Source organism: Cardiocondyla obscurior, linkage group LG01 (assembly GCF_019399895.1).
Source record: "Cardiocondyla obscurior isolate alpha-2009 linkage group LG01, Cobs3.1, whole genome shotgun sequence".
NCBI lineage: Eukaryota > Metazoa > Arthropoda > Insecta > Hymenoptera > Formicidae > Cardiocondyla > Cardiocondyla obscurior.
In genome coordinates this window covers 6,020,109-6,042,076 of record NC_091864.1, presented here as the reverse complement: position 1 = coordinate 6,042,076, position 21,968 = coordinate 6,020,109, and the positions used below count along the sequence as shown (strand labels likewise).

The window sequence follows — 21,968 nt, the reverse complement described above, 5'->3', positions numbered from 1 at the left end:
AGATGGGACGTGACGAGCCATCCTTCCGCGCACTAGACACTCGCGGGATAGTCCACGACACTCCCGTTATCCGTATCCTCGATCTCGACACAAGTAACTGGCTACAATGTCAAGCGAAGGCTAAGATTACGCGCAGAGGCGGCGATATTTTTGTTTCGAACTCGAACCGCGTGCTCGCCGTGTCCTCTAGTAGTACGCAGTAGCACGAGTCACATAGTCTGTTACCAACTCGCGATCAGGCGATCCATGAAGCGCTGTGATTGGTCGGCGCGCTAGGGTCTTTTCATCACCCCCCCAACCATCACCGAACGCCGACACGTGGTCGGAACACGATCGCTGGTAAGAGTTACAAATGTATTTATGGATTTAATTACAATTTATTAAAAGAAGTTAATGATACCAGTTTATACAATGGATAACAAATAAAGTTAATGCTCGGCCTGGCAGCCTTCTAAGCTTAAAGCTCGTGCGAGGTTTCGTGCAACACCTATCCGGAAAATAGAAATTTTATCTTGAAACTTTGGATCATCCCCGTGAGCCTCTACACAACGTAATAATTCATAGCAATCGTTGGATGAAAAGATTACATCTTCTGCTTCTAACAACGGTATAGCATCCGTGAGTAAAATGGACCAGAAACTAAAAAGCAAAACGCAATGTAAATTAATTACATAATTATAAATATCATATAATTATAAATATTCTTGAAAGATAACTTACTACTTCGGCGTCAGATTCGAAACTAGAAGAGATATTAATAAACTCGCTGCTTCGCGAAATTCGTCCATTCCGTACATATGATGAAACTCGCAATATTTTCCTACGATTAAATTTTCTGTTAGTTACCGCAGTTACATACTACAATTATACAATTCATATAAATATAAATAATTACAATATTGTACGCTATATAACAATATTAATTATTTATTCTTATTGGCTATTGTACGTAGTTTTTGTACCTAAAAATGTAAGTCTGTCACTGGCCAGCATACAAGAGCCCAAGTTTTCCAGCAAATCGCGACACTCCAATTCCCCGTATTCAGCATAATGCTTCAAAAACTGGTCTGCAATGTACGTAATAAAGTTGCCGTCGTGTGCTTTAAGCGCCCATGTGAGAGCATTACCCAATCTTTTTTGTTTTATGCTTCTCATCCCTTGAATCTTACACATGCTGGTGACTAAAAATTAAATCTTTTTGTTAATTATTGTAAATCTTTTTAAGTGGAAAGAAAGAAAAAAAGAGATCGACTTTTACCAACGTGCGGCATATTATTGTCCCGCGCGATGTCAATAATCTTGTTAATTCTCGCCTCTGTGCCTGTTGGTAGCGACTGCAACAAGATTTCTAGTCTAGCCAAACCTTGCGTGGGGCAGTGTATCAAATAACTCGCACCACACTGCCATAAAGAGCGTTGACTCATCAAGGTAGTGCCATATTCCAATATAAGAGATTCGTGGAGTTGTGCAGTTACGCTGTAATAAATGTTGATTACAAACGTTTCTTAAATCTGTATTTCTTTGTGATTATTCTTTAATTCATATTTTTATTTACTTAGTCTTTTCCTTGCTGAAAATATTTAGTTTTCCACATTTGTACAGCAGATCTATCAAATGAGCTGCAAACCAGCCATTATCACTCATATACTGTATTTCTTTGATAACTTGGTATAAATCATTTTCCATTAAAGAAAGGATTACACGATCTAGGTGGCCATTAGCATGCCATCCATTAGCATGCCATTTTTCAATTACGCTGTTCGCGTAACGTGCAAGTTCCATTTGTTTGCAGCAGGGAGCCGAATAAAACAACTTTGCTGCCAATAATTCATACCATGCTTCTGTACATGAATCCCACAATACTGATTCATCTCCCGCCATCAGCTACAAAAAACAAAGGTATTATTTTTTACATTAAAAATAAAGAACAAAAAACATTAATATTTATCTTACCTTCATAAGCGTTTCTAAATTCCTATCTATTATTTTTTTGTTATTTATTGTTTTATTGCTATCTTTTTCTTTATTGTCATCTATAAAGCTAAAGCAATTGCTTTCCAAATTAGAGCAAAGATCCATTTGCCAGTGCTTCCATCGCGTAATAAATTCATTTACAGAATATCCACCATATACATTATACACTGGCATTGTTCTAATAATATTGTCAGCAGTAATGAATGCTGAGTCGTCTGCTTTGCTATGCAACGCTAGAAGACGGCAAACTAAATTTAATTCACCATGGAATGCACAGCCCATTACAGCGTCCCAATAATTTTCATTTTCTAAATCAGCACCGATTCTTTTCTGTGACAAAATTTTAGATGCTGCCAGCTCTCTTGAAGGAAAATGAAAGCTGATCCATTCTAATAATTGTGGCAGCACAACGTCACCTGGTAAACGTTATGCAAACATCATTTTCAAACAATATATTTAAAATAGAAAAGAGTTATCTTAACATAAAAATTTCTTATTTAACTGTATATTTCTTTATGATTGATTAATGTTACATTTATATGTTTATTTCAATTTACCTGGTACAGTATCAACATAGAGAATTTCTGTTAAGTGCCAGGCACATTCCACGTGATAAAATATAGTGAGAAAATGTTTTAACATTGTCTTTTCTTCTGATAATGGTTCCTTTGGTAATATCTCTTGCAAGTTTTCTACACAGGCTCTTAATATAGATCTATATTGTTTGCTGTGTTTAAGAAGCTCTGGCCTAATATCACCAGAAGAAGACTTAAGTTTCTGAACTGACAGGAAGATACCATTGCTTTCATTAACCAATTTACGCAAAATTGGTGAGAATAATATGATTTCTGGTCGGAGAAAGTGAACTTTAGCATCACAAGGTGCAAATTGACTTTTAGTATCTAAAATACATTTTATTAAAGTAAACAGTTAGTAACTTTTTTCTTATACACATTAGAAATAATTCTGTAATATACAAGTTTTGGATATGTATTATTTACCTTGTGAATCTTTATCCACATGTTTGTATGCATGTATTCCAAATCTGTTGCTATTAATCCAGGTTGTTGCAATACCTGCATTCCTGCAAACATCATCTGCAATAACCTATAAAATGCAAAGTAATATATTTTCCGGTTTCCACCAGTACTCGTTATTATCAAAAATTTAATTTAAAAAAATGTAAAATAAAAAAAACCCGTTTAATTAAATTTTAATAGTATATTTTTATGCATTAAAGTAGATGCATAAATAAACTTGAACAATTCGTAACATGGTTAGTTTTAGTAAATTTACACGTGGCAGTGAGTTTACATTGACTTTTTAATAAAAAATTAGATTTTGTATTAAAACGTTACTGGTTAATGTCAATGTTATAATATTACTTATATATCTACTTGAATTTCTTTGTAAATAACGTTATATCTAGTTAGTTTTCACCAACAATTATTTGAGCGTTGTCGACTTCGTCCATGATTAATCCGTTTCCCTCCTTAATTTGCAAAAGAACTAATGTTGCACTCAATACTTCTGTAAATATAAAACACTAACGGAACACCAAACGTAAAACCATCGATATTACGATTGATTACGACCGACGGAAAACGGCAACTTTTCTCTCCGTTTTATTTACTACCGTTTACTACTAACGCCGGTATCGCGCGTCTTCGCGAGCAGTGTAATCGGATATATATGTGTGTATAATATATACAAACATATACCTACACGTTGAGAGTAGGTATAGGTTAGACGTTAAAAAATCGACAGTCGGATATTTCAGTTGTATAACTGAACAATAAGTCTGACATTCTAAAATTAAATTAAATTAAATACGGTAAAATAAAAAAAAAAAAAAAAAAAAAAAAAATAGGAATTTAATATATTTCACAACAATAAAATAAAATATGCAATTTATTTTTCAGTTTAATGACCTCACAAATAAATAATTAATGTTAATATTATTATTATTTAATTTAATGTTAATTTTGTTTTTATTTTTAAATTGTGTATTTAGAAGCAAATTAACATTATTCACAAAAATATTCATAAATCGTTTTTAAGTATATTCTTCAAATTACACTTAATTCACATTCTTTCTTCCTATTTTTCAAATGTGCTTTCAATATTTTTAATAGCTGTGGTCTTTTTAAATGAATATAAGCTATAGATAGCATTTGCAAAGCTCTAGTTTGTACATGAATGCCACCAGTTGAGAAAAGATCGTGCCCGAGCTCCAAGCAAGTACCAAAATCGCATTCATCTGCGGCTATCGTCGCCAATCTCATGATCTCGTCGAGCTTTGCAAGCGGAATTTTTCTCTCTTCCGTAGTACTAGCCTTTTCAATTTCTTTCAGTGTCTTTTGCAAGTTATCTGTGGCATATCAAAAAAAAATTAATTTAAATTTAATTAATTTAATGCATTAAGTTTTAATAATGTATTCAATTGTATATACTATCTGTCGCTGCCAAATCTCTGTAACCCAATTGAGTCTTTTTGTCGTAAGGAACTACAATGCCTGCTTTATGCAAAGTTCGCGCTACGACTCGTTTTTCTCTCGCTCGCATGTTTGCAGTATTTTTCTCCAAAGTTATACTGTGCTGTTCGGCAAAGTTTTTAAGCTGCGAATGCAAACGCATTATACTCGTCTTTTCGAAAGGATTAGCTAACGTTAATTTGTTTTTCAAGTAAACGCTGTAATTTCAATAGAGGTAATGAAAGAATAATATAGAAAAACTAACGTACATCCATATTAAATTTCTAAAATTTTAAATCTACATACTCAATAGCGCCGAATATATTTTCCGCAACAGGTTCAAATACACCGTTCACGTTGGCTCGATTTTTCGCTACAAATACTGGTTTTTCCACGGCATCATCTCGCCAATAGCCAAAATGTAATCCTTCTTTATCATTGCATTTCACAATGGTCTGTGGATATAATTTTTGTATTAAATCTCTACCTTTAATTTTTCGAATATTTATTATTATATATAAATATTAATTTACTTCATTTACCTGAAACTCTGGAAGATCATAATAATATCTCCAATGTGCCAAATATTTTTCCTTCTCATCTTCACTTGAAAGCATGTTTTTTATTTTACCATCTAACACATCATATGGTCCCACAAGTTTCAAGCAAACAGATTTACAAGCCAAAAGAGGATTATCTTTCAATATACTTTTGCAAAATTTATAGAATTGAAAAAAGTCTTCTGGCATTTCAACCAGGAATAGATCCATAATGATTTTTTTAGCATCAGCTATTGATATGTTCTCAGTTGCATTATATTCAGTTGGTTTATGTGCATCACAGTTATTTGATATTTCCTTATTTGATGTTTCAGCTTTTTCACTACATATTTCATTATCATTTTTTTTGTTATCTTCAAGAACATTAGTTCTTTCTGGACTTGGGGATAGATTATGTACATTTTTTTCAGAAGGTTGATGTGTTTTTTGAAATTTTTTTTCAGGACTCTTTGATTGCGCTTTCTTACAGTTTTTAAAAGGATATGTTCTTTTTTCTCCTGTAATTATTTTTTCTGTTTCTTTTTCTACCTGCAAGATAAAAAAAAGCCTAGATAAGTTAGCAATTTAGTTATAAACAAAATTATATATTGTAAATGAATGACCAAACAAAATAATTACATATAATACATTAAATAATGTTAATATTAATTGTAAATGTTATTCTTTTCGTCGACTAAAAATGCATTACCGTTTTTTGTTTTGGCGGGTGTTTATACTTGCTGTGATGCTGCGGATTTTTTTGATAGCATTTGTCACCATACTGGCATGGAACTCGTGAATCGTCTTCATACGCCTGCAATTGGGTATCCTTGTCGGACGACATCCTAAACCACATATTACACCTTATTATTTATCATCATTATCGATAAATTAAGATAAAATTTACGTAACGCACAAGTATGTCAAGGAGGTTATTTACAGTTACCTATTTGTTCTTTGGAGCTACACTCTTTGTACTTAAACTTACTTGATAGTCAACCAACGCCAAATTAAACGTTTTATTATTTAGTAGTAAATATGTTGTATGTATGTATGTACATACATGCAAGAGTGTTTATTACTTGAAAAAAAAAAGAATTGGATTTTTAAATAAATTATGTTTCCAGGATTCTAAAACCATCGGTAAACTTGCACGACGTCGGTATAACAGCGAGATAAATCAGACAGTCAATATGGCATATGCACGGATGCCAATACGGTATTGCCAAGCTTACTTTTTTTAAGGGATCTTCTTTGTCTATCATATGTAAGTATCGTCGCGATTCCCATTTCTAATCTCATATCATAGCCATGCATTATGCATTGACTGATATCTTTTGCTTGTATCAAGACGATGAAAGGTATATTCTTCTTTTTTGTATATACATTGGCAGAGTGTAGGAATCGTTATGGGAATTGTTTACATTGAAAAAGGACGGTCCCTTGGCGACGTCGATTACGACGCATTTTCCCTCGTACCTTTTCTTAAATTGGTTGAAAATAGGGAGAAAATATGCATAGATATTGAACACAAAGCGCCAAGCAAACGAGTTCTTAAAGTGTGTTGAGAATACACACATTCTTAACGTACAATTTTTTTTAACGATACATTGAACGTGTGTATTTATCTATGTATGTACAATAATAGTAATTTATTTTAAAATATGTTATACATTTTTGCAATAAATAAGCAAGTGCATTAGCCGGTAAAAAGAAGTATCGCTACGGTACGAGCTTTGAGTTACTTCTCGGTGCCGTTGTCGGACATGTTTTCAGTGTTCTTTTCTAGGTGGCGGTACGTCTCGACGTGCGACACCGCGCGAAATCGCTCTCTCTCGGCGATGGCTGCAACGGAGCTTCTTCGGGCGGAACGGGCCTTCGAAATCCGGGCGACGCTTGGTTCACGGACGTGTGGGAATTGCCGCCTGTTGCGTCCGCTCATGCGGAATTGCAAAAACCAAATTCGGCGGAAGGTTGCCCGCAGCGTAGCTCGCAACGCACGGTGCCGGCGGTGTAATTTTGTGCAGTACGGTAGGTAGATCTGTTTTTGATTATCGAGTCGATCATCATGGCCGTTATGTTGCCTTTATTTTTTCCGACTCGTTTCGACGGAATGCTCTTCCGCCATTTCTGTTCGTCTATCAACTATCGTGTTCTTTATCGTGTTATTTACAACTGTTACAGATACGTCCTCGACTTACTGCTTACGGCGAAAAAGATAGAAAGGACGAGGGAAATTGAGAAAGGAACGGAATATATTGTGTAATATTATTTACGATTTACCAATGATATATTGCAATTCATATTTTCCCATTTATTCGATTTTTATGTTTTATCGATAAAATATTTTCAGGCTTGTATCTTTATGACGCATAAATGAATGATGTGGAAGTGTTGGAAAAAAAGAATATGATCTAAATATTAGCACGTACTTCTTCAACGAATTTGAACCAGCCAAAACTTGAATGCAAAACAAAAAAAATTTTTTTTTAATATATAAAGGTAATGTATCCTCTTTGTTCAATCATGTACTGCTCGATTTAACAGAGAGAGATCTAGCAAAGAGAACTACAAGATCGTTTATCCAACTACATTTTTTAATTACATGGTCCTGATTTGGATTAATAAAGCTTAGGCACAGCTTTACTTTGATTTAACGTAAGTTTCTTGAATTACGAATCGTCCAGGTCGATTGTCGAGCTCCCATAGACTGAAAATTAAGATCGAGACTGAGCTGAAATTTCGCTTTAATTTAAAGTTATTTTGCTAAATTAATTCAACGAATTTTTAAAGGGAGTAAAATTTTATGAATTAAAGTAACGTTTATCAAACCAGATATTGGTTTTCTCCCTTCAGATTGATAAAATTCCAATTTAACTTTAATCTTAATTTCTAGGTTGATACAGAGCTTAAATATTTCTCCCGACGCGGCACAATTTTTATGTTATTTCCATTGTAACGAACGACAAGCGTCCGGTGTCGCGCGACTTGTATACCTCGTTATCTGCGCGTTTTACCCTTGTGTTACACATTTCCTTTATGTCATTCACGGCACTTTACTTCAAGCGTATGGCCATTTTACATTTTACAGCCATGCATATGACTAAATAAAAAAGAACGAAAGTAATATTTTTTAATTGCAAGATAGTATCTTTGAATAACATTACGATGATATCGTTTATACATATTTCTTTCTTTCTTGCTTTCTTGTTATCTTGTTATCTCGTGTACTTTCTTTATTGATATGAACATGCGTGCAGCATTGTTACATTATTTAGCTAACTGTATTTATCTTAATTTAATATTTAATTTTGTAAAACACATTATCTTTCTATTTTAATAATTATATTTATATGTATGTTTATTTTAAAAGTTATATTTTTAAAATGTTTTCTGATTTAATACAAGATTGAAATCAATAATTAATGATATGGTAATTCGAAGTAGAGTACGCTCATATTAAAATTATATGGGCGTATTTTAATTTTCACGAACGGTCGGTATTACCGGCACTATTGGTTTGGGTCGCTACTTTGTGGATCTTTTTGCAGGTGGCGTCAATGTGGCGCGATTCAAACGTAACTGCTTCCTGCGAGTTGCAAAGGAACGCGAATTCGTGTACAAATTCTACGAGTTTGGAAGCGATAAATAAGTGTTACAACAACTGCGCCAGCGAATTTCCGGGATGCTGCGTGCTTTCGTCTTTGCGTGGCGCCGGGGGAGCATCGAGTATCGCGTCGGGAGAAGAAAAGTTCGGAGATAGCCTTCTTCACTGCGGAGAAACGCCGTCGTGGAGGATGAGGTGAGAGACGCCGCAGATGCGAGAGGTAATGCGGGGATGGTAGGGGGTGAGTACCACCCTTAAATAATATAAAATTCAGAGGAAGTTGATAAGCCGAGGGCGCGCGTTCGAACTTTTCACTCGGCGCCTTCCATTTCTTATTATAATGAATGCATATCGGCTTAGCCGTGGCCTGGCCGTTGAGAACTCTTTTCAGGCGCTCGCGCGACCCGACGTCTTCGCTAGGAGAAGAGCGGAAGGATCCGTGAATTTCTCGCGATGGATCAGGACCATTGGCTGGTTTTTCTACTTCGAACGCACGCCCTCGTCAATACGTTGAATGTTGGATATTTAGGATAGAATTTGTTTAGTCAGCAAAGCGGCATAAAATTATGAAAAAATTTATATGATTTTTTCACAGATGTAGGAGACAGATATATAAAGCACGAATAGGTGATACGTGCTTATTTGATATTTTACTGGGGCTATTAAAACGGACATGCGTCGCATTATTTTTACTTCTCAAAGTGAACCAGATATCGTACCTTTATCTCGATTTATCTATAAAAAGATATATAAGAGGAATATGTAAGTATATCTTGAAATCGTTTTTATACTCTAAATTTTAATAATATCTTAGAACACAGAAAAGGATGGAATAAGATCATTTTTGAAGGGGCATTTGGTGGGAAAAAAATAACGGCTCAAGGTGTTAATGCGGTGTTTTCGTGGGATTTATCTCAGAATCGGCAGTATCTGCTCGGAAAGGAGGCGCTTGTGGATATTTATTCGCCTCACGGCGCGCCGGCAATCCGCGACATCGTCGCGGTGCTTTCAAAAGCTCAGAAAGCGTGGTACGCTTGGGACGGTATTATATGCGCGCCTCGTGTTTCGCGTATATATATATATTTTTTTTTTCATATATGACACACACACATGCGCGCGCTTATTCGCGAAAGAGGGAAAGAAAGAGACGTGCCTACCGCATACGTATGCATATATGTATACGGGGGAGGACAGAGCGCGGCTCTTTGCGCAACCCCGAAAGCAATATATCGATGTTTAGCAACCAATAAACGGATCACTCAAAGAGGGCTTTTACCGTAAAGCGTCGGGTGCTTCGTCGACGTTCTCGTTCCTTCCTGCATCGTACAAACGCACACAGACATCGGGCCGTACATTGCATTTGTGTTTGTGCGTGTGTGCGTATGCCACGTGTGTGCCCGCCAGTGCACGTATACGTTTAACGGTGCCAGACGAAGTACGGCCACTTTTACGGCTCAAAGTAAACGCATTTATAGAGTCGTTCGCCAGCAGCGGTGCGTAGCGTCGGTGTAACCTCGCGACTGACCATTTAACGTCGCTTTTATGATAATGTTATCAATAGCGTAGTCCTGTTCTCCTTCGTACAACTGGTACTCTTTCCGTCTTTCCCTCAACGGCTCGTCGCAGCTTATTTATAACCTACGTTTATCGCTCACCTGTATCGCCGAGAGTGCCGTCCGGAGAGTTCTTCGGCGTTAATTGGTCACAAAAGCCGCAGATCGCACCGTAACAGCGCGATCGTCACGTAGAAAAAAAAATGCACCTGATGTGAGAGTTACTTAGCCGACTAATGCCCCGAGGCGAATACATTAGAGCGCTATATTACGATATTAGATGTGCTAACGGCACAAATGTCGGAGCGTGTGGTACTAACAGACACCACGTATCGTTTTTACGATTGTTCTTTGTAGGGCACTCTGTCGTATTTTATTACTAAATATGTGATTGAATAGACTTTTTATTTTATTTTTTTCTTCGCAGGTTTGCACAATCGTTACAGGAAATGTTGAGGATGTTTTTGGTATATTCACTCTTTCGCATTTATTCGTAACTGCCAATAAAAAGCCAGTTGAAGAAACCGAAGGAAATATCGGCGAACTCTGGAAGACAAGAGTGAGTGTCCTTAAAGGTACTCTTATATTGTTGCCGGCATCGCGATGTCACTCGCAGTGCCTTCATAATTCTTTTCGCAAGTGGAGAAACAGTTGCGGCAACTGACGGAAAGTACCTTGAAATTGAAGCGATTTTTGTCTCATCTTTTATATAATATATCTTCGCTTGCGCCTTACCAACTTTTCAAACGACTGTGCTTTTGTCTATTATAATCTACAATCTGCGTGAAAGAAAGCACGTTGAAGGATAACGCTTTGATAACTTTGCTCTATTAACAGCAAATTAATTTAAACTATTTATTTGTTATTATTTTTTATTTTACAATATAATATTAAACATTTGTAATTTTTAATATCAAATTTTATGGTATGTTTAAATGTTTAGTGATATTTTTGTTAAAATAATTATCGATATTTTTAGAGTACAGAAAAATATTAACACGAAATTGTAAACGATTCTGTACACGTGTACAAGAAAATTTAGAAAAACTTATAAATTCTATTCGCGTTATCCTAAGATGTGTGGGGAAGTTACAAGTCGCATTTTCTTTCCTCCGTAATACCGTACCAACATCATCGGGCCTTCGAGCTCTCTGGGAATCCCAGAAAGCGGAGAAAAAGGTTGGATCATTGTGACGCGAATCGGAGATGCTTCCTGGAGAGATGTTCGCAAGAAGGAGAAAGAACGGACCGGATGGAGAGCGACGGGTGAGGTCGTCGTGGGGTTGGCGGAGGGTGGAATATACGAAATAGCTGGACATCGTCGACGATGGTGAACTCACGGGGCGACCGGTGGGCAGCGGCCTTGATGTATGCGCTCGTATATGGGGTTGGAAAAGTCGGGGGTTTCGTATACATCGCGGACGGGCGCGCGCGCGCGTGTACGTCGCGCACAGGACACGTCGGATTTCGGGGGGCAGAATCCTTGAAAAGCCGAGACCAGGACGCCATTGGCCGTCGACGGAGCCCCGCGTCCCCCTGTTCGGCCAATCCCGCCTCGAGCTGATAACGGCGGCGGTTCTTCTCTCCGCCTTCCGCCTCCTCAAGACGCTACGATTTCGCGCACTACATCAAAGAGAGGCATACGTACATACGTATGTACGTATATACGTATACATATATATTGTATATATCTATATATATATAGATATATACAATATAGCTCATCAGTGAACTATATTGTTCGGTTCCGCCACCGCTCTTCTCCGCGAAGATCGACCATCTTCTTTTTCTTGACCAAGGAAATTTCTCTCTCGCGCCCCGCTTGTTCCCTCTCGATAGATGCTGGAGATCGTTCGTTTCCCGATGTTTGCTTTTGATATTGGTAGGCGATAGCTCGAATGAAATTGCTCACGCCGTGCGTGGCGACTCGGAAATTCTACCAAACGAGTTTATTCGGGGTGAGATCTTAGAAGGATGATATTCGGGGGGATATTACAGTTCTTCGACACGTTTTGGCTGTGACTCTAACATAACGAAAACGTACTTGAATCAACGTATTTTTTTTTTTTTTATGAAAACTCTATCCAAGTAGTAAAAGATCGCAAAATCATTATAAAATAATTAAAAATTTATCTCGGACGTAAAAAGAATAGAGAATAGCTTTCACTTACATTAGATTCTTATATTAAATTTATGATAACCTGGATACTTTATAATTAAACATTGAAAATGCTATCTAATTATATATTTAAACATTTTTTATATTTTTTCTGTTACATTTTATATTTCTATGTTATGCAATGCTTAATCATTCTTATGATATTTGCAGGTTTATATTTCTACTGGGACACATCTTATAAAACTCCAGTTAATGCTAGAGTTTTGCAACTCTTAGCTTGAATCTTGCAAGGCGTAGAGAATTAAAAATGGTGGAACATAGTTTGGCTTCGTGTACAGGCCTTGTTTCTTGGAACGAGCGACAACGGCTTTTGAGTCGTGTAAGGCACATCGCAAGTGGTTTAATGGGGTTGCGTATGGCTGACAAGATAGAGGATGACGATAAGGGTCCCTCCTCCGGTGGCTTCCGTGGGAGAGTGAGAGGGGCAGAGGGAGAGTGCGTGACCGTACGGAATGCCGCGTGACGCGTGTAATAACCGTAGCCGCGCGGTCTCTCCGCACGGCACGCAGCCTGCACACGGGGACTAAGTGTATACTTACTCGTATATACTTACGTGCGCTGCCCCAGGTTGCACGGCAGGTGCCGCCGAGGATTCTAAAACGATCACGTTGGCGAGGGGAGGCGAGCCAATCAGGCCCGTAGCCACGGCCAGGAAAACGGCAACGAGCGAGAAGAAGCCATTTTGCGTGCGATTTTTTTCCATGTAGGATAATGAAATTAGGCGTAGAAAATAGGTGAGAGAATCGAAGCGTTGAACGTCTGATTTGTATATTGATAACTGTAAATTTGCAAAGACATCTCTTTCGAATGGCTTTACTTCTAGAATCTTTTTTAGTGACGTTATGCGAAGTGATATTAGACTTTTAATTTTCTATTGCTAATAATACTTTTAAACTTAAATATGCATAATTACTACTTTTGAGAATAAAAGAGAGTTTTTATAATATTTAAAAGTTCCGAATACGTCACTGGAAAGGAGGAAAAAGAAGGAGGTTCTTTGGTCACTATCGACTAGCGTTAATATTATCTTTCTATCTTGCTTTTGATTAATGTTCTGAAGCTGACACGTTTTTGGCGGCATTTTTTATCGGCGTGCGGAAATGCGTATCCCAATTAATTTGATCGGCAGATTAGCGAGACTGCGGCGGTTATTACTTGGAGATCATGGAGTTTTTTGTTAGAAGACAAGAGTCCTCAATGAGTTGGAATATTTATTTATTGTTCAAGCGAAGCGTAAGATACTTTGTTAAACTCGATCGTGAAACAGAAGTTGCGTGAAGAGTAAATTCGTTTCTTAAAGTTAAGAATATCTCCTTGCGGCTGCTGATTATCGCTTTTCCGGCTTTTCTTCGTCTCTTAGTCGCTATCTCCTGCAACAGAAATTTAAGTGTTCTTGTTAAACGCGAAGCGTTGTATAAAAGTTCGAAAACAGACTTCATAATAATATAACATGCTGAATTTTTTATATCGTAATTAAGCAGCGAGAGTTATTAATTAGGACAAAAAGAAGTACGAAAAGATGATAGATATAAATGGAAATGAACTAGCTATTTCTGGCACATTGTTAAAAAGTCGCGGTACCGCTGCATTTCTCGGCGAGTCTTTATCTCCGCGGAAAGTAGATTCGACCCGTCATGATTTCAAGGCGGAAGCGGAATGCACGCGTCACGGTAGGACGGTGGTAATAACAACGATAACGTATTGTTGTCGCATTCGGCTGCCGCGTAAATCGGCGTGGATATTTTACGGCAGCGCGAGCAGATTACAGGCTCAATTAGCATGAGGACTACATAATTAATAACTTGATTAATGCGCCGAAGCGGAACGTCTGTCCATTCGTTGCCCGTCAGGTTCGGCCCGCCGCGGCTCGCCGACTCGCGGGATATCTCGCGTTTGCGCCGGCGATCGATTGCGTCGTAATCGATTACTGCGTCCGTATAATGTCGCTGCCGATCGCTTATGCTTACCGCTCATCGCGCCGGCACGGCTCGCTTACGTTTATGTGTGTTTAGGCCCATCGCCGCGGGGCAAAACTCATTAGCGCGCCATTTCATATTCCGGAAGGGAAGCTGGAACCGGCTGACGATCGGCTCGCACACCGGTTACCCATTAATTCCGGTCAATTGTCAGGTATCCCGTCGAAAATCTGGCAATATTGAACGTCACAGTCCGTCGTGGACGTCTATCAGCTACGCATTATGCGTTTCGAATTCTCGACAGCCGCAAGGAACGTTGATGAGAGTACATAAGTGTTTTTATAAATTTTTTAAGATTTAATTTTTGCAGGTTTAGTTAACTTCGTTAGGCTTGATAAACGAGACACTTAAGGCAAGTGATAAATGAAAGTTCTGAAAAAACTCATGTCTTCTAACAAAACTTTACGATTTAAATGAGGGACACGGAACGAAGTCCGGTGCGAATTGCGAATAGTCTTATCTTAGCGTTAATTTATTTCTTTTGAGATTTTGTTTCCACAAGTTAAACGTCACCGTCTCAAGTTTTCCACCAAACCGTACTTTTTCCTTAATGTACCCGTGGCAGAGACGCAGCAAATTAGAAAAGCGAGCTGCTTCCGTATACAGGTAGTTTCGTGGTGTATATCGAACATTTATCAGCGGCGAAGACGGGGCGGCTGATCTCGAAAGACAAGCGCGATTGAGTTACGTTGATTTTATTCCACATTATTCTACCCGGGAGTCGCTCCTTGGCCGAATCAGTTTTATTTTCCGGATTGCCGATATATACCGCGCGTCGAATGGCATCTCGCTGGGCTGGCTCTCGCTCGCCGGCACGCCGGGATTAACGTCATTGCGGTTTTTAAGCAGGCAATTTCCTAATTCGGTGCCCGGGGATCCCTGATTTATCGCGCTTTTGCCAGTTATTCCGTACTGCCGGTGATTTACGATTGAGTTCCGTCTCCGCCCCGCTACTTCTTCGCCCCCTTTTCCTTCTTTGCTTCTTCTATCGCGCGTCCTCTTCTTCTCGCTCCACGTTCTTGTGTGCGATCGTGCACGGAGGGTGCGTCTCTAAGTTGTACCACGTTGTGAGCACGTTCACGCTAAGTTGTGTCACGGTTTAGCTCGCGTGACTTTGCAGCGCAGCACCGTTTCGCCGTGAGATCGCGAGATACCGTCGCTAGTCGGCGTAAATGAAATGTGGTATGTGCCAGAAAAAAAGTTTGTACTTTGTTCCCCCGCTGATTGATGGGGCGCAAAGTTTCCGTGCTCGAAACGGGGGAGAGACGTGTCCGCTCCCTCGCTCGCGGTGAGTGAGGGAATGCGAAAATCAAATCTTCGTGATAATAAAATTTATTTCAAAGTAGGGCGCGCGAAGTGGTGCTTGCAGAGATTTGGCGCGTTTACGTTGGAAAAGGGCGAAAAATCTTGGTAGATGTAGAGACTAGCAGCTCCTTGCGATCGGGCGAACGCGACGAGCAGGATCCCGGCGTCAAAAACGCGAGATCAATCAAGCGACGATTGATCGAGCAATCGAAAGTTGATCGCGCGAGGAAGACCGTCTGGAGGGGGTAAGCGCGAGGTAGACGGGAAGACACGTTCGCAAGGCACTCCGAAAAGTTAGTTACGGGACGTGTGAGGAGCGCGAAGGTCACTTCCTATATATAACTTTTTTAACAAAGCTTAATTTGGGACTTGCAGCCTGGTGTCTTATTTAGTGCCCTACTGGTTGTTACAGTAGGTCAATACGAAAAATCCGATAGTTAAAAATATAACGCGCTGTAAATTTACTTTTAATTTCTTATGCAGTACATAGATCTTGGAAACTGAGCCGAGCTTTCTCTTAGAACAAAACCGAATTTATTTGATTTATTTGACGTTAAAATGTTCGAAATCACGGCGATTAAAGACGAGAATTTTTTCGACACCGGCAGCGATAGAAATATGTTAATCGGTAATAATAAAACGCGATGGCATCCCTTTTGAGTAATGGCGCGATACAATATGCGCCATCACGGCTACGCGAAATAATCCCGATAAAACGAGCCGTGAAATCTCCTAACCGAGACAAATCCGGACAGATTACGGAAATCGCGAATAACTTCATCGAGGTGGTCCATCCGATAATCAGATCCATCGCGCGGCGGCGCGAGAGGCGGCTGCGAGAAAAACGAAGAAGAGAAAGAGAGAGGCGGAGGGCTCGTGTCCGCGTTCGGAATCCTCTCGAGAGAGGGTGACAATTCCCTTTCCTCGATACTTCGCCGCTCGTTCTCTCTCTTCCGACGTCCGTCCGGCCGCGTCTCTGTGTGCGCGTTTTCGTGCGATACGCCGTGTTATCGTTTGCATTGCAAATGCGCAACCCACTCCGCCCACAGTCAGACACACTGGAGAATGACGGAGCGTGCACGTTTTACGCTAAAATCGGCTGCGTATGCGAGTTCGATGCTATATCCGAGCCGCCGGATGAATCACGGCACGAGACAACTCTAACGACGCGATACGCGTAGGATGGACAGATTTGCGCCGGGCGTTGTTTTTTTTCACCGTCTTAGCACTCGCTCCGATATTAATAAGATGTACGCCGCGAATCCCACATAAGTGTAGCGTGATCTTAGGGATCAGATTAAACTTTTGCTTTTGATATCTCTTACATTCTTAAGAATGCTCTTTTACTTAAATCTAATGTTATATTTTGTCTTTTATTTATTGCAAATCTTAACTCGTTAATAATTTACATTTTTGCTTACTTTAGTAGATCAAAATTATTAAATATTATTATATAGTTCTATTAACTGTTAATGGTACCTTATGTCAGCTAGTACCGAAAAGATCTCTACAAAGATCTTTACTTTTTATTCCTTTAAACGTAATTTACAGAAACATTTATTCTTTAAGTACATTTTCTCTTTTATTCTAATCACGGAAACTACAAGTAATTGATATCGTTCATAAGTACCGCGACATATACGTCTGTTACAGATTCGTAAAAATTAAAACTCTAATATTGAAAATAATATTCAAAGATAAATTCAGGTGTAGAGTGTTAAACCTCGCAGCGCGCGAGATAAACAAACATAGGCCGCCGTGGCTTTCGCTGCGAAGGTAAGCGCGCCCGGTACGCATCCCCACCCTTCGCATTCCACAGTCGGCAGTCGGTAGTCGTGCACGTGGCGATACGCAGTTCGTAGATAATGGAGCGCCGTACACGCCGAATATGTAATGTTTAATGAGCATAACTTGTCGAGTGATACAATTAAACTTGCGCGTCAATGCTCTTTACTTTCTTACGCGTTTATCAATCGAATAATTCGCACGAGGTACTTATAACGACAAGTTCAATTCTTTGTAGCCTCTCTCGTACACTTCAATAGTCTATTAGAGTACTTGATTCTATATTATAAACATGTTCTCCTTCGCATACGACTTCGTTCCGATGGGTAGACTCAATATCCTAGATTCCAGAGAACATTATCTAACGAAAACTCTTTTTCTGTGCACATGGAAATCTAGAGAAGCACCCAGCATCTCGTCACCGCCGATATTATTATAGAAACGAACCGCCGACGGTTCGTCGACTTTTTTTTCGGGAGGAACGTTGAAATAATCGCGCGTATAATTAAAGAAAAAATTTTTTATAAACGCGAGCACCGCACAAGGTCGCGCGAACGCGTCCTAAAATAATAATTAAATGTTGCACATATAATGTACTCGGACGCGTTTTCCGCGAATGATCAAGGCGAGGAGGAAGGATTCAACCCAACATCCCTCATCCTGAGAGGAGGAGGAGGCCTCGGACAGGCATCTTGCCTCGCCGGAGCAACTCCAAAGTAAGAATTATTTATATATTATATAAAATTACTTTTTTTTTACACTAAATATTATTTCGAACGCTCTTTCAATTTAATTTTTGCATTTTTATGTTACAGTGACATCGTTTCTCGTCGCCGACACTGAACATACGAACCGCCGGTGGTTCGTCGGCCGTTTTTCGCGATATTCGTATAAGTATCGGACGTTTGTTATATTTAAAACCGGGAGTGTCGTAAATATCGCGCGATAGTAGCTTATCGGTGTACGGTTTCGCGAGTGTCTTGTGCGCGGGTGGACGATACAATATCTGATGGTCTGAGAGGAGGAGGAGGAGGTCCAGGAAGGACATCCTGCTTCGGCGGAGCAACTTTAAGGTGAATCTCATTTTTTATTCATAAGAAATTAAATTTTTTCTGTTATTTATCGTCATTGTTGCATCTTTTCAATAACAAAAAATACTAAAGAATTCAATAATTAGTATAGAAAGAAATATTACATTAAAAAAAACTTTAATTTATTAAAAATCTAGTTTAAGTAATAGGTAACTTTATTTTTAATTGTTTAATTGCTAAATTAATTAGAAACGGGTAAATTTTTATTAACTGAATGTTTTTTAGAACGCTTCTATAATTTAATTTTATATTTTTATGTTACAGCGTCGTCGTATCTAAACTCCGCCGCTGCGCATCGACCAGTAAGTGACAAATATTTTTAACATATTTTAGCATGATGGGGAATATAGTATATATGTATATAATTTCACACGATAATAATACAGCGCGAATTAATAATTCCGAGGCGATGACAGATCTTGTTAGTTCTATTGTAATTTCTTAGAGAGAAAAGCCCTATCTTTTTCAGAGTCGATTTTTTTTATCCGGTCTCTCAGTGTCCTTCTTTTTTTTTTTTTATACAGCGGAATAATAGCTTTAAATGCCTTCTCGATTCTAACGATCGCGAGTCGTGTCGTCAACCACTTCTCGAGACAAAAAGTTTCGCTTACTTTCGGAGTATCATAACATCGCGATAACGCCTGGCAATATCGAATAATAATGTAACGTAATATACGCGCGTTATACTAGGTCTTCTCCTTGTCTTGAGATAGAACTATATAAAAATGCTCACACTAAAGTGTAACGAAACACAAAGCGAATCATATCCCAATCGTCGATCGGTTAAAAAATTGCCAACATCCGCCTGCTGATTATTTTTCGTGGAACTCGAACAACCTATACTTCCCAGATCGAACAACAATTTTACGGCTGAATGCAATATCGATCGACATTTATGAGTAGCGATGAACAATAATTTCCTTTTTAAAAATTAGTCACCTAAAAACTTAATGCGACGTAGAAAGCGCAATTTCCACGAACTTACACGGAAATATCCAAACCCGTTGACAAATTCTAGAATCGCTTTGTCCACTCAGTCGATATTATCTATCGTATTAAAGTAAAAAAAAATTTCCGAAACATTTTAAAGCTTCAACATTTTTACGCCCATAAGCTTTTCTACGATTTAGACTCTAGAAACGCCAACACTCGGCTGCTTTCGGCTTCCATGGCGCCTTCAAGGCCCAGGAGCATTGACTTCGCGTCTTTTTCGGTCTCCGCGGTACCACTCTGGTCCCGGGGTACTGATTCTAACCCTTTTTGGCTTTTATGGCACCCTCTCTAGTCCCGGAGCACCGATACCCATCGTCCGTTTCCGTATACTCTCATTAGCCTCCCTCTTCTTTAGTTCACGAGCACCGATTCTCATGTTTCGTCCCGTTGCGTTTAAACTGCTATATGTTATCGACGCGGCTCTTTTTCCCTCGGTTTACATTTTTTTTCCTATATTAGTTAGTTATTGATTCTTGATTATTATTATTGATTCTTTTAGTAGTCGCTATTTTCTTCCCCCATTTTTCTTTTCATAGTTATTAATCGAAATTAAATACAGACTTATTTAATTTTTTTAAAACAACGTGATAAAAAAAACCGTAAAAAGATATACATATGCATCTGCTTTATTAATACCTAGTTAACAGTAATTGACAGTATGCCGTGATTCTTGTCGCGAAATGCGACGCAGCGGGTGGGCAAACAGTGTATAAACAATTCCATTACATTTATCAGATAATGAAAAGACTACGGTAAAATTGCAATTGCGTGTATAAAGTGTGAGGGAAATCTGGAGTAGTTCAGGGTTGAAGAAGGATAGTCCCTTGTAGAATAAAGAATCCACCGTGTCCTATTCGTTCTCTCCCCCTTGTCATTAATACCAGGCGACTGTTACATATGGATGAGAGAGCTGGGTTAGGCCAGGGCAATGCGGCGGTACGCGGAACGAGACGAAAACGATCGGGATATATTATATTGTAGCCAGGAGAGCGATGAAATCTTCAGGCAAATTAATAATTTTGAAGCGCGATGACAGATCTTAGTTTTATTGTAACTTTTTAGAGAGAGAGAGAGAGAGAGAGAAAGGGAGCCTCGTTTTCCGCGGAGCCGGTTTTTTTATTCGGCGCAATTTCATACATTAATAAATTAATTTTGTTATCAATCGATTACTGGATCTCGATACAAAATTTTTCCGGTGAAATTCAGCGCTTCAGTTTCATATAAATTCCATCACACGTTCGGTGACCGAATCTCTGCCTCCCCCCTCGTTTTTTTTTTTGCCTTTTTCTACTGGTAAAAGTTACAGGAGAGGGTTGGTCTTCAACAAGTTTAATTCGAAATGTCAGTGCCAGATTGCGTTCGTCGAACCACATGTTGCCAACTGACTTCCCGCAAAGCCGTGCACACCCGCGCGCGTAACATACCGCCGAATATTCCCGCTACTATTATTACTATCTGCGGCTATGCCGCACTGTTCGAAACGGGGAGGGTAGCTGGTTTCCACACGCCGCGCAATCTCGCGTGTTTAGATATTCAAACAAAAATATATATATCGCGGAGCGCGGTATGACAGAATCAGGGAAAGGAAAAAAATTGCGTGCGTCAAAAAGTGGACTCGACTCGATGTAGATTCTGAAATCTCTAGATAAATAGACGCTTTGTTTAAGCTGGAAAAGCTCGTTGAAAAAAAAAACGCACGATCAAGTTACGCGAATTCATTTAGCGGAAGTACAGAATTATGCCATAAACTTCTAAGAGCGGGCGTAAAGCCTAAACCGCGTCGCTTTATTAACAGGGAGGGAGAAAATAAAAGCCGAGGAGACAAATGGCCTTTGGTACCATTAAATCATCTCGAAAAACTTAGTAATTTAATAAGCAATTTCATGTAAATTTTGAGGTCGTTACGGTAATGGCTTGTCCGTGGCCAAGGATTTTCGGGTATTTTGGGATCCGCATATATAACATTTATGTTGCAATACATACGATTTTAATTCGCATAAAATAATGCTCGTTTTCTCGCACTGTTGTCTCCTTTTGTCTTTGAAATAAAGGCTCGCAGAAAATATCTTCTCTATTAAAAAAAAAAGAAAAAAATTAGATTTCTTCACATCTATGCTTTTGGACGATAATAGGAACTATTTCGATTAGGTGAAGTGGACAGTCGTGTGATCTTCCGGTCTCGTAATATATCTGTTTCTTATTTCTCGTGACCGATGGCACTCCTCGAGATCATGACGGGAATAGGAAAGCTTAAGGATGTCTCGATGAGGCGATATGAAGTTTGTCGTTGATTCCACGTTTTATCCCGAGAAATCGTCGATCGATCATCCGTCGCTCATCCCTAAGGACGCGCCTTCGGTGTGCACGCGTGCACGTGCAGTGGATACGTCAGTAAATCCGTGTGTATCCGTACATACGTTTCAGTCGTGTGTGTGTTACGTGAATCGCCGTTGACGCGTTTCGTTACACGATCGGAATACCTTAAAGCCCTT

At 39.0% G+C, this 21,968-nt stretch overlaps 2 protein-coding genes and 3 long non-coding RNA genes across 8 annotated transcripts in view; 2 read left to right on the top strand and 3 right to left on the bottom strand.

Moving 5' to 3' along the window:
- Positions 1–357: 357 nt before the first annotated feature.
- On the bottom strand, positions 358–3,781 carry Nup75 (nuclear pore complex protein Nup75). The gene is made up of 9 exons (XM_070665304.1): positions 3,419–3,781; positions 2,976–3,081; positions 2,532–2,876; positions 1,954–2,390; positions 1,556–1,884; positions 1,259–1,476; positions 963–1,181; positions 721–820; positions 358–639 (listed from the first exon to the last, which is right to left on the bottom strand). Exons 1-9 carry the CDS (start codon positions 3,446–3,448, stop codon positions 429–431), a joined length of 1,995 nt encoding a protein of 664 aa, XP_070521405.1. The 5' UTR covers positions 3,449–3,781; the 3' UTR covers positions 358–428.
- Positions 3,782–3,867: 86 nt separating this feature from the next.
- Hpf1 (Histone PARylation factor 1) lies at positions 3,868–6,062 on the bottom strand. 4 transcript variants are annotated; one of them, XM_070655496.1, is made up of 6 exons: positions 5,976–6,062; positions 5,697–5,832; positions 4,991–5,536; positions 4,755–4,903; positions 4,428–4,666; positions 3,868–4,345 (listed from the first exon to the last, which is right to left on the bottom strand). In XM_070655496.1, the coding sequence occupies exons 2-6, from the start codon at positions 5,829–5,831 to the stop codon at positions 4,044–4,046; spliced, it is 1,371 nt and encodes a 456-aa protein (XP_070511597.1). In that variant the 5' UTR covers position 5,832; positions 5,976–6,062; the 3' UTR covers positions 3,868–4,043. The 4 variants fall into 4 exon arrangements, with proteins under 4 accessions (XP_070511597.1, XP_070511605.1, XP_070511587.1 ...); XM_070655504.1 differs by having other exon boundaries at positions 5,934–6,043; XM_070655486.1 differs by having other exon boundaries at positions 5,904–5,991.
- An 89-nt stretch (positions 6,063–6,151) lies between these two features.
- LOC139101963 (uncharacterized) lies at positions 6,152–8,260 on the top strand. Its single transcript, XR_011545644.1, has 4 exons — positions 6,152–6,254; positions 6,777–7,018; positions 7,172–7,249; positions 7,341–8,260. It is a non-coding gene; the product is annotated as an uncharacterized lncRNA (long non-coding RNA).
- Positions 8,261–8,413: 153 nt separating this feature from the next.
- LOC139103353 (uncharacterized) lies at positions 8,414–11,006 on the top strand. The gene is made up of 3 exons (XR_011545872.1): positions 8,414–8,835; positions 9,190–9,356; positions 10,575–11,006. It is a non-coding gene; the product is annotated as an uncharacterized lncRNA (long non-coding RNA).
- Positions 11,007–12,936: 1,930 nt separating this feature from the next.
- The window catches only part of LOC139102328 (uncharacterized), a 130,376-nt gene continuing 121,344 nt past the window's right edge, over positions 12,937–21,968 (bottom strand). The window contains exon 3 of the long non-coding RNA XR_011545683.1: positions 12,937–13,696. This is a non-coding gene — a long non-coding RNA (uncharacterized lncRNA). The remainder of the gene's footprint in view (positions 13,697–21,968) is intronic.

Excerpts from the sequence above, each read along its gene's own strand:
- Nup75 (XM_070665304.1), bottom strand. The coding sequence starts at position 3,448 with ATGGACGAAGTCGACAACGCTCAAATAATT. Across the intron at positions 2,877-2,975 it reads TGTGGATAAAGATTCACAAG|ATACTAAAAGTCAATTTGCA; the intron begins GTAAATAATACA and ends AATGTATTTTAG. Across the intron at positions 1,477-1,555 it reads TTCAGCAAGGAAAAGACTAA|CGTAACTGCACAACTCCACG; the intron begins GTAAATAAAAAT and ends CATTTATTACAG.
- Hpf1 (XM_070655481.1), bottom strand. The coding sequence starts at position 5,843 with ATGTGGTTTAGGATGTCGTCCGACAAGGATACCCAATTGCAGGCGTAT. Across the intron at positions 5,537-5,696 it reads ACCCGCCAAAACAAAAAACG|GTAGAAAAAGAAACAGAAAA; the intron begins GTAATGCATTTT and ends TTTATCTTGCAG. Across the intron at positions 4,667-4,754 it reads AATATATTCGGCGCTATTGA|CGTTTACTTGAAAAACAAAT; the intron begins GTATGTAGATTT and ends TTGAAATTACAG.